We start from the raw sequence: 12,275 nt of genomic DNA, 5'->3' as shown, positions 1-12,275 counted from the left end.
TATCAGTGCCATTTGATTAGATTCCTGCTTAGACCTTAGGATGACTAATCCACCGGTGCTGCAGTTGTCCATCTGATTTAATCCACCCCCCCTTCAGATGCCACATCACTACTTGATCTGCTTGTTTTTTTATTTTTTTGTTAAATTCTTTACATGCAGAGATCTTTAAAAATTTGGAAGACATTTTTGGCCTAAATTGCATTTCAAGAATGCTTTACCGTGGGCTCCGTGTCTGCCTTTACCAACGCGAGAGTCCTTGCTGAACCAACTGTGTACTGTAGCCAGGCAGAAGCAACAATGAAAGGGCAGATGTGATCTACTAACTTTGATAGTTTATGAAATACTTTGATACTTTAATAAAATTAAAAAAACACTATACTTAATAGGATACAAAGATGTCTGTCAGGACAGTCTATTTGGACCCTAACTTAATTGATACACGTGCATAAAATGGATTTTGGGTAACTTTTTTTTAAGATTTTATTTATTAGAGAGCAGGAGAGAGCGAGCACGAGCAGGGGGAGCAGTAGGCTTCCCACTGAGCGGGACTCAATCCCAGGTCCCTGGGATCGTGACAGAGAGAAAGGCAGACACTTAACCTACTGAGCCACCCAGGTGTCCCTGATTTGGGTAGCATTTACTATAGACTGCTCAGTGTAGTTTTTCAGAGGCTGAGTTTAAGATGTGTGAAAAAGGAAATCTAATTTGTCAAATATCCAGTGTATGATGAGTTGCTTAATACAAATCTTATAACCAGCACACTTTTTTGTTTTTCTGTTGCTGTTCTGTAGTTTTAGTGTTGTTTTTAATAATGCCATATACGATCACTTTATTCCTACGACATTACTTATTCTTTGGTTTATTTTTAAGTTGAATATGAGAATCAACTGCTTTGAATTTTATTTAATGTTGTGCTGAAACTTGGACATGATGTGAAGCTAGGTAGTCTCTCTAGTGAAATACACACAGTTGCTGTTTTCCCTTTCTGTTAAATGACATGAGATCTTTTTTTTAAAGTATGTTTAATATCTAAAATACTCTGACTATTCAGGGCACATTTTAATTTACTTGGTGTAAAGCAATAGTGCCCAGATTCTTGGTTTGACTTTTCTCTCTCCGGCTGCCCTCCCTTCCCCCTATCTCTCTTAGTTCTTTTTCAGACATTTCCTAAATGGTTCTCAGGCAATACTAGTAGAAGAAATACAGGAACTGTCCTAAGGAAAAGACCCATTTTGATGTATTTCAGATTTTCTTACGCGAATAGAAGAAAACAATTAGCAGAGCTAAAGTTCTTACCTTCTTGCATCTCTCTTCTGGTATCTCCTTGTAAATGTCTGATCATCCTCCCAGTAATTGTCATTTTGCTAGAAACTTGTGTGATTTCAGACTGTGCTGCAGCCAGTGGTGTAGTGGAAAATCCCTTGCTCTGCCTCTTTGGACAAGTCATACCACCTTTGTGTGCCTCAGCCTCCCTTTTTCCTAAATATCAAGAAATTGGGCTAAACGATCTCTTTTCTTTTTGCTCCAAAATTAAGACCCTCCCCTCCCCCCAGCAGCATTATTCTGTCAAAGGTTTTATTGCCTCTGGGGATTTGAGTCCCCAGTTTGTGAAATGAAACTTCATTCTTGACATGTTTAATGGCATCTGCACAGAGTCTATGCACAGAGTACCATCACATAACGACATTTGCTATATCACAACACAGATTATGGCCCCTCTTAACTTTATAGACAAGATTTCAAACATGAAGTTTCCCCCAGTTAGTGTGTGATTATAAATCCTCTTCATTACAGTAAATGTGTGGCAGGTACCAGGGTGTGCAAAGTAGGGTAAAGACAAGGTTTTTTACTTTAAGGACGCAAGACAGGATAAAAGACAAGTTTATCTTGGCTTGCTCTGTGTGGACAAGAACAAGGTGTGTGTGGTGCAGGGTGGGTACCGTACAGCAAGGGTACTAACTTGGACTAGATGAGAGTGGATGTGAGGCACTTGATGATGCCCTTGTTGAGTCCAAAGTGACTCACATTTTGTTGAGTGGGAGGAGCAAGTTGTACTAGAACAGGGAAGTAAGAGAGGAAGGTTTGGAAAACTACTGAAGGTTGTGTGTGTTTATATAGAAAAGGGAGTCAGTGCCCCAAGCATAAAGAACTAAGAAATTTGAAATCTTAAAGCATTAGGGAGCCCCTGAGGGATTCAAAGCAGAGAAGAACACAATCAAATGTGTTCCGTGGTGTTGCCTGAATTAAAACAATCTTTATGAGACTCAAAGCATTTAACAGATCAAGCCTCAGTAAAATTTGAGGTCTCACATGTATTTTCCTCTGATGTAGTTTCTGAATTCTGCCTCTTGGAATATCTATTAAAGGTAACTCCCCTAATCTATAATACCCTTTTTAAGCCTTCCTGCTAGGGGTGATTATTGCTTTTAGCTCTAACACCTTTGCTAGAGCTAATCTTTAATTTCTTATGGACTTATTTCCGTATGCTTTGTTCTCTCAGGGTTACTCATTTGCAACCCTTTGTGAAACATGCATGCCCTTAAAAAACTTAATCTTAGGCTGTGATATGTATATGCCTTGATGTGTGTTTGAGACTTGTTCCTGGCAGGGTTTTGCCTTTAGAAGCAGATAAAAGTACAATTCTTCCTTTTGGGTGAATTTTGAGGTCTGTGGCCTGAATTGTGGTTGGGGATCACATCCTTCTATGTACTTGACTTCTGAGCTCTTTTGGAGGGTCCAGTGTAGCCACCTGTCTGTAGAAGCTTAATGCTGCCACAAGACCTTTGCTACACCCTACCAGAGCCAGAGCTAACTTTTACTTAGTGAGATTGTCATTTTTTCAGACAGTCCCATCAAGACTCCATTTTTTGATATGAACAGCAATTAATTCTCAGTTTAAATAGGCACACGCGTGACCTTGTCCATTCCTTTCAGCTGACGAGATTGAATGGAGCTTTTCAAAAAAAAGTCTGAAGTGGCAAGGATTTAATTTTCAGGTTTAATGTTTATAGTCCTGGGTCAGTAATTGACAAGTGATAGAAGTTGTTTGGTGGTGATCTTGCCAGTGGGAGGTTTTTCAAATGTCCTTAGTTTAATAAAGAAGGAATTGCTTTGTTCATTTGTAGACCTTATCTCTTTAATCTGTTGGTATTAATGTCCATTATCACTGATCTTTCCTTGATGAATCAGAGAGAAATGAGAGCAGTTGTGTTTTTGGACAGAGGCATTTCGATGGACTTCTATTGAAAGTAATGTACTGGGATTTTAAACTTATTATGTACGTGAAATAAAGAACTAATTCTTATCCAAAAGATATTTTCCTTCCTTTTAATTCTGTGTATTTTGATTAACTTGTGTTTTGATAGCCCATTCTTAGTATATGTGTTACTTGTCCTTGAATGTTTAATGTATAATTAGTTTTAGTTGCTGATGAAGGAATGAGTTTTTAATTACAAGGAGTATATTGTTTCAACTATTCCATTTTCAAGACCTAATTACTTTGATAAATCTATTTTTATCTCTATTTTGTCCAGTGTGATCTCATTTGTGAAGAACAATTTGAGAAGCCATTGGCTAGAGCGTTTATTTGCCTGGTACTTCTGACTGCTTCCTTTCCTTCCCCTCAAGTAATCTCAGTATTGCTTGCCTTTGTTTATTATATCACTTGTAGGGTTGTGAGAAATTCCAGAATAAACCTGAGTTTTAAATTGCTATCTTTGGAGTAGATTGGTGTTCAGTGTTGTACTCCCTGTATCATCTTTAAATATTTAAATTGCAGGCTCTCTGGCTGCCTCTTAAATTAGATCCTTCACTTAGTAGTTTTGACATTTCATAACCTTACTCCTCAGGCATTAAATACTCACCTGTTTAAATGGCAGTGAAAATTTAAAATCCAAACCCATTCTGTTAATCCATTGAATGTAGATTGGAGAACAGCTTGCAGTTGGTGAAGGAAGAAGCTATTTTGACCCCACTGGGACATATGCTGGAGGTTCATTGTATTGAATTATTTCTAATATATAATTTGCCATAAAACAAAACCATCTCTTGGGTCTTCTCCAAGAGGTTTTAACCTTGAAGAACCATAAAAATAGACTTAACACTGTGAGGTTTAAGATAGCTCAAGAGTGGTTCTCCTGGTGATTTAAGGCACCAGTGCAAGCTTCACGTCCACAGAAAAATCAGAATGGAGAAGGTTGCTGATAATTTCTAGATACAAAATTCTGTCTGGAAACTGATTCGAATCTCCAAGAACAAGTCCTTATCCCACTGGGGGAGTCTTCTTCCTACTTTGATCTAAGTACATTCCATTGATAATCCCTTGAAATGGAAGAAGAAATACTTTGCTTGTCTTGGAAGGGATGATGTTATTGACAGTGATGTCTTTGATAGAGCAGAGGAGGGGCCTGTTAATCCTGAGAAACAAAGGTGTAGGGGCAAGACATAACCCCTTGGTCTGGGAGAGGGATGGTTGCCCTTACATTTTTTTTTTTCTTGGAAGTGGATGAGGGATAGAGGGGAGATACATTGCTCATTTAATTCATTCTAAGAATTAGAAAGTAATAAAAACTAATTTAAGAATTCTAATTATCATGCAGTTTCTGCAGTGAATCTCAATTAGTGACCACTCATTCTTGGGAGAAGTTACTTTTTAGAAATATTAATGGAAAATGAAATACAGTAACTTTGACATAACTACAATTTCTAGTGTCATCCTCTTCTATCTTAGCTCAGTTTCAATGTGTGTGTGGGTGTGTGTGTGTCTGTGTGTTTATAAGAAACAACCAAGATTCATTTAATTTTTCCAAACTTTCAGAACAAAAGTTACTATAGTGTGGTAAATTCTAGAAAGAAAACTGGACAAGGAGACAAGGACATGGGGTCAGAAGATCAGAGTTTGAATCCAGTGGTATGTAACATTAGGCATGTTATTTACCTTGTCTGTACCTATTTGCCTAGCTATAAAATACTAATGCGTGCCTTACCTCTCACAAACAAAACACTATTTGAAAATGCTTTGCACATGGTGAAGTCTCGTAAGTCCCTAAGTGTAAATTAAATGGAAATATTATTTGTTACTACCGTGAGTTTATATGCAATGTAGTCACCTCTGTCCTGCCTATGGTGATGGGAACCGGTTCCTGAGGAAGTTCCTGAAAAACACTCTTTTGAGGAGGCTTATTATTGGTTCTTGGAGCCCTTTTAACATAGTTGCATTCTGGGGCGCCTGGGTGGCTCAGTTGGTTAAGCGACTGCCCTCGGCTCAGGTCATGATCCTGGAGTCCCAGGATCGAGTCCCACGTCGGGCTCCCTGCTCAGCGGAGAGCTTCTCCCTCTGACCCGCTTCCCTCTCGTGCTATCTCTCATTCTCTCTCTCTCAAATAAATAAATAAAATCTTTAAAAAAAAAAAAAAACAAAACATAGTTGCATTCTAAAAACGTACCCAGGATTTGTTTTAATCAGGTATGGTAGGACGTGCAGACATGGAAATGATTGTTATGAAGAAAGAAGTTTATAGTTACAGATCTTTAGAAACGGGGGGTGACACATGACATGTAAGGCCACATGGGGAAGCATCAGGGTTGGTCAAGAGGCAGAGAGGAGGGCAGAGTATGGCCCAGAGCTTTTATTGGAGTTCCTGGTGAGGAGTAAAGGGCGAGGCACAGTAGGTGTGCTGAGTAAGTTTAGCAATGGTTAGTTTGAATAATTTTGAAGGACTCTAGCCTGGTGGGGGGTGGGGGTTCCTAGTTGTCAGGCATCTGGCCCTGGGGTTAGGACAGGGGGAATAGGCTTGGTGTGTGAGAATTTGATAAAGGAGTTACGGGTGTGGGCTCTGCATTGGTTGTTTATATATCAAAGGCATGCTCACGGGAGTCATTTGCTGTCTCCCTGGGAGGGGCGGTCTCTCCAGGATCAAGGCCCCAGATGCTAGAGCATCAAGAATACAGAAAATAAAATATTGTCAGTACAGGCTGAGAATTAAAGAAGCAATGTGAACTCAAGACCAGATGTTGAAGGAAAAAAAAAGCAGATAACATAGCTGACCCAAGTATGTTTTCAAAGCTTTTATATAAGCACTAAATATAAACCCGTTTTCCTAAATATATTTTAGGATAACTTTTAAAACACTCCACCTACACTCCTCTGAAATGCACACAGCAGTAAATGTCACTGCATGAGTAAATTATTCTGGAACACAGTAATGGACTCAGGTTACTCTCAACTTTAATGGTCTATGTCTTTACCTATATTCTCAGATGCATGGAGAAGTAAATAATATAGTCACCTAGGTTTTTAGGTTCTGTGCTAAGAATTTTTTGTAGATTAGAAATTATTTTATTAATTATTCCTAATAACCATACAAAGTTCCAGTTATGTGGTAATAGATAATTTATGCAAGTTCACAGAGCCTTTAATGAATTGCACATAGTTTTGAGCCCAGGTATACTGGTTAGAGAGCTGTCCCCTATAACTACGTTATAATACCTCATGCCTTGCTTGAGCCCATGCTTCATTAGCCCTTGGAAGGGAGCCTCCCAACTTTGAGAATGTGCAGATGCTGACTCTGTTGCCCTTGTGAAGTGGCTCTTCCTAAAGGGAACCACTTCGGTCACGTGATATCCAGAGCAGACTAACAGCTGACTTGCTGAGAGCTCCCTGCACTGAAAGCAAGAGTTTAAGTGGTGGGATTTTTAGCGTACCCTTATAATTGAGAATTGTGCTTTAGAAAAGAAACTGGGTATTCATTTTTTCATACTGCTGAGTGCATGTATAATTCATTTGCTTTGTTTTTTCAGTTAATAGCAGTCCCAAGACTAGATTCCACTTGAATTATTTTGGTGATCACGTGGAATTTTCCTTAATTTCTTACTTTTAACATTTAAGTTCCCCAGTCTTCATTCTTCTTTTAGGTGTAGAGAGAAAGTACATGTGAATAGTTATCTATGCTTTCTACCACTATTCTAAATTCCTTGTGTTTGTCGGATAAGACAGTGCTCACTTGACTTCAGATATAGTCTTTGGACCAATAGGTGTATTTTCACTCGTTAATGAGCAGATTTGTTGAATAAAGGATAAGAATATTAAATGTTAACACTAGTGGGGCAGGGATGAAAGATAGCAAGACTTTTATAAAGGAGTATAAAACCTGGCTCCCCCCCCCGAAATGAAAAGCCAAAAATAAAAAGGTGATAACACTGTGGACATAATTTAAACCATGGGGAAAATATTTGAAAATACCAAAACCTTGTTTAAATTGAAAAGATGGTTTTTTTGTTGTTGTTTTTGTAATGAACAATGGACTAGATTAAAGGTGGATACTAATAGATAAAAGTAGCAAGCAGTAGTTACCATGTTATGGTACCTGAAAAATCAATCTGAGTTAGATCCACTGGCCATTTTTATGAATGATCTGAAAGATGGGGGCTGTATTGTGAAGTTCTTGCAGTTAGATAGTCCAGGAGAGCTTAGAATTAAACGAGAGGGAATGTGGTCAGGAATAACACATGAGACTTAGAGCTATCTGAAAATTGGCAGAGAGAGTTGTAAGCAAAGAGCCATCGATTATAATTTGGGCAAGCTCTTGGTGACTGCATGAACTGTCCCTTAAATCCTCTGGTCTAGGAAGCTGGTGTGGACCCACAGGATCAGTGGCATATTAGATGGGTTTTACTCAGCAAATATTCAAGCATCTATCACATGCCAAGATACTGAGGATAACCATGATAAGAAAGAGAGATGTAGTTCCTTAGAGCATGGAGCTTACATGAAGAATGTTGGTTACAAATAAATACAGGCAGACTTATTTTGTCTTCCATCCTTCTAGAATTTTGGACACTATATCTTAGAGGAAGCTTTTTGAAAGGATACATAAAATGGTAGGTAGAGCCAATAAAGAGACTCAAGACCTTTTGGAAAAATCAATGTTACAGAGACTTGTGGACAAGAAGACAAAAAGCAAAGAATAACAAAGGATCTAGCTCATTCACCTACTTAAATTTCTGGGAGTTTAGGGATGATAGAAAGTTATTTTGGCAATGAATCTAAAAGGCATACTTATGTGACTTTTTAGAAACTTTGTACCACCAGCTGCAGAGATGGGAGAGGCTCAAAAACAGGTCACAAGAATGTGTTGGATGAATTTAGAGTCCTTAAGCTTAATTATTCGATTGAGCCTACATTCCTGGTTTAGGGGGTTGGCCCCACTGAGGACAACCTATTACCATGATTAGTACTGTGCTATGTGATGTGTTTTGAAAACCTGCAAACCTAGGGATAAATACTCTATCTTCCCCTCCCCCCCCGGAGGGAGTGGCATTTCCCATTTGTTGAGCATTTTCTCCAGAAATGAGTAAAACTGTTAATACCGGACCTGCTTTTAACTTCATTGTTATGTTCTCTGTATGGAAAAGCTGCTGACTAACTTTAGACAGTCCTTGAGTTTCTGAAGGGAGGTAACTGAGTGTGTGTAGATGCTTAATTTCATTTTCCTTTCCTAGGTTTCCTATGCTCGCCCAAGTTCAGCTTCTATCAGAGATGCGAATTTGTACGTCAGCGGACTTCCGAAAACAATGACCCAGAAGGAGTTGGAGCAGCTCTTTTCACAATATGGCCGCATCATTACTTCTCGTATTCTTGTTGACCAGGTCACTGGTAAGTAGGCAGCTGCTCTAGACAATCTTTTACACTTTCTGAGTGGCAGATTGTGAAATAGTCTCCCTTTCCATATAGCAGTCTTGCCTCTGGAACACATCAAAGGTATATGTGGACCAGAAAATGCAATTTTCTGCTGGAATTGTTCATAAATATGCATGGATAAAAATAGATTGTGGAGTGGAATGAGCGAGCTTGAGTCATTTCCACCCCGAAGGGGCAGGTTCGAAGTCCGTTTTATGGCATGTAATAAATTTGTAGGTGATATAATCCTCATTTACAAGCTGCCGCGTGAGGAAAGCCCCTATCCTCCTCATAAAGTACTCCTCCTAGTAAACAGTCTTGTTTTCTTGTAAAAAGCATAGTTTAATGCAGCAGTATGTACCTTGTGCTCTAAGGGAGGATGACACTGTGTCCACAGTAGCATTCAGGCTGGTTTCTAGGTCCATGCCGTATCAGATTGGCATGTGTAAGAGTTTGACATTCTGAATGTTAAAAATGTATTTTATGCCTGGTATAACTTTTGACCAAACCGAAATGAGAAGAATAATAGGTTTATTAAAACTTTTGTAAGGGAGCTCTTCTGCCAAAGCTTTTAAAGAAAAGCTAGCAATATAGATTTGATTATGGATTTTAAAGAATAAATTATAATTTTCTACTATAAAAACAATGCATATTCTTTTTAAAAACGTATTGAAAACAGAGAAACATGGTAAGGAGGGGAAAATTAAGTAGTGCCATATACTCAAGCAGTCACATTACGATTTTATGAGTTTTGGGGAAAACATAGATTTTCCTCTTTAATTTTCTTTGTGTTTCTTCCTTTTCTTTCCTCTCACTTTCCCTGTTTTCTTTCTCCTTTTTCCCTGTCTCTTCTAATACCACCAGAGGAGATTGCATCATCGTGTATTACAATGTCTGTTTTCTCTCTAAAGGAAGCAGTGGATAATCTCTTACAATCCTTTGTATTTCTGTGGGTCTGTTAATTCTCTTCTTTCATTTCTGATTTTGAGTCCTCTCTCTTGTGTTGATATATCTGGCTAGAGGTTTATCAGTTTTGTTGATCTTTTCAAAGAAGCAGCTCCTGGTCTCATTGATCTGTTCTGTTGTCTTTTTAGTTTCTATATCATTTATTTCTGCTCTAATCTTTTTTTTTTAAAGATTTTATTTATTCATTTTGAGAGAGCAAGAATGAGAAAGAGAGCACATGAGGGGGGGAGGGTCAGAGGGAGAAGGGGGGGACTCGATCCTGGGACTCCAGGATCATGACCTGAGCCGAAGGCAGTCGCTTAACCAACTGAGCCACCCAGGCGCCCCTATTTCTGCTCTAATCTTAAAAAAAAAAAAAAAAAAAAGATGCAGTAGATTAACTACAGAATAAAATCAGACCAAGTTCTTAATTCAAGTGAAGATCTGAGTTTGAACAGAAGCAGTCCATGTTCTGCTCCCCTGTGCTGTTAATTGGCTTCATACATAAGAAGCATCATCCTTAGAGTTCTGGGTAGAGAGATATCATATACATGCTTGGGAGAATGGCCTGTAGGTTTTGCTGTATGAAGAAAATTTTGTCTAGGGAAGGAATATAAAAAATATGGTCTTTTCATCAAAGCTGCATTTTATAATCTTCCTTGTACATTCTGTCACTCTGCTGTATCACACAGACTGCTAGTTGGTTAAATAGAAGAAATCCAGGTCTAGCAATCCAGGTAAATTTGCTTAAAGCAACAGAAATGCCCTTTTTTTGGTTCTTATCATTCATACTTTTTAATTCATCATTCTTAATGAAAACCTGGTGAGTGGAGAGTAGATTTCACTTCTGTTACAGAAGGCCCATCTCTTTAACTCTGAAGGTGGGCATTGTACCAAGCCTTTGGGTTATTCTTTTTTTTTTTTTTTAAGATTTATTTCAGAGAGAGAGAGAGAGAGAGCGCGCGCACACTCACAAGTGGGTGGAGGGGCAGAGGGAGAGGATCTCAAGCAGACTCCCCACAGAGCGCCAAGTCAGACTTTGGGCTCCATCTCACAACCCATGAGATCACGACCTGAGCCAAAACTAAGAGTCAATTGTTTAATAACCGACTGAGCCAGCCAGGTGCCCCCCACTTTGGGTTATTCTGATGCATGCTCAAGTTAGAGGGCCTCAGGTTTAGGTGACTCAGTCTGTGTGGAGGCTGTTGCATTGCTAATCTAATGCTTTCCTCATGGAATAGTTAAGCTCTAGGGGGTTATTAATTCTTCCTGTTAGTGGATAGCTAAAAGAATATATTTACTGTCATTTCACCATTTTATCTTTACTCTTTATACTTAAGACTTTCAAGGTGAAATTATTCACTTTACTTGAAATGGAAAAGAAAACCCTGCAATTTTGTTATTCAGCCATCAGGTGGTGATAGTGTACAGCTGATGTAACTTAAATAGGAAAGGAAAAGTGGTATGGGCTGAGATAAGTGTATATGAAAGAAATGCCTCTCTACCTTAGAATAAAGTTCTAAGCCATTGAACTTACACAGCGTTAATTATAAAGCAAGTAGAACTTCATTCCTTTTTAAAGTTCCTATAAATCATGATGGTCTGGTACATTTTCTCAGCTTGTCTTTCTCAGTAACCTTTGTTCTATTCTTCATTGACATACTCTGAATCATCTAGACTTTTCTAGCTACTAGTCCCAAGCTAGTACAGCTAATACCAATTTGCTTGCCAAGAAAGCATTCCCTACACCTGTGTATCTCTGGGTGGCCAGCTGTGGCCGCCTCAACTGGCCCAGTAAAGCTAATTAAATGGAATGGGTTGGGTTTTTCTCTGCCATTTTTCAAAAGCTGGACTGGTATTTGGCTGTCCCTCTGCTTTCCTATTCTTGTCTATCAGAGCGGGGAGAGCATGAGACAGAGAATGGCATTTCCATAGGACCAGTACTGCTGGAGCCAGAAAGCTTTGAGGCTTTATTTCTATTTTCTTTATTTTAAAAATGTAGGTCCTCTTTTATCCCTTTTTCTCCATATAATACTGTTTCTCTCATAAAGTATAGCTAGTTAAAATCAGTGGGGGAAGTTTCAGGGAACCGGAAAAGCCTCTTCAGACATTTTTCTGAGTGGGCCAGTATCCTCTGTAATATTACTAAGTAGAACTTTATTTTTCAGAAATTTAGCTGAAATATCTTTCAACCACTGTGATGTGTTTTTAGCATAGCTTTTTAGCATTTTTAGCAAATGCCTGGTTCTGTTCTTATTACAAGAGAGGAAGCTCCTGTGCCCTTCATTTTTGAGCTGCTTATCCAAGACCGTAATTTGAGAAATAGAAATCAGGCATGCTGTTGTTGACATTATTGAAGACAAGAGAGTATATGCGGAGAGAGAAGGCGGCAGGTAGGGAGAACAGGGACGTATTTGCATGCTTTCTCTTTGTCTGGGCTTATTGGTAGGTATGTAATAATGGGTATTCAGATTGTATAGATGACTTCATGCATTAAAAAAATACAAAATTGTGATTCTAGACTGAACTGCTACTAAGGTAAGGTAAAACTTTCCTCCTCCTCTGATTTTGTGGCAGATGTTATATGTGACTGAAAACATGTTTTGAGAAGGAAAAATTAATTTATCCTTTCTTCTCTCCCTCCCTTCTCCTT

The 12,275-nt window shown here is 38.7% G+C and overlaps 1 protein-coding gene across 9 annotated transcripts in view; it reads left to right on the top strand.

Annotated features, from left to right (window-relative positions):
• ELAVL2 (ELAV like RNA binding protein 2) overlaps positions 1–12,275 on the top strand; it is a 67,566-nt gene that overhangs the window by 46,446 nt on the left and 8,845 nt on the right. For all 9 annotated transcript variants that reach the window (XM_088019218.1, XM_028115204.2, XM_028115203.1 and 6 more), the window contains one exon: positions 8,500–8,653. In XM_088019218.1, the coding sequence (XP_087875344.1) occupies positions 8,500–8,653 (154 nt within the window). The remainder of the gene's footprint in view (positions 1–8,499; positions 8,654–12,275) is intronic.

Source organism: Eumetopias jubatus, unplaced genomic scaffold (assembly GCF_037043125.1).
Source record: "Eumetopias jubatus isolate StellerSeaLion01/CBP00866 unplaced genomic scaffold, mEumJub1_p1.0 scaffold_15, whole genome shotgun sequence".
In the NCBI taxonomy this organism is placed as follows: domain Eukaryota; kingdom Metazoa; phylum Chordata; class Mammalia; order Carnivora; family Otariidae; genus Eumetopias; species Eumetopias jubatus.
The sequence above is the reverse complement of the archived record's forward strand: the minus strand, read 5'-3'. Positions and strand labels throughout refer to the sequence as shown.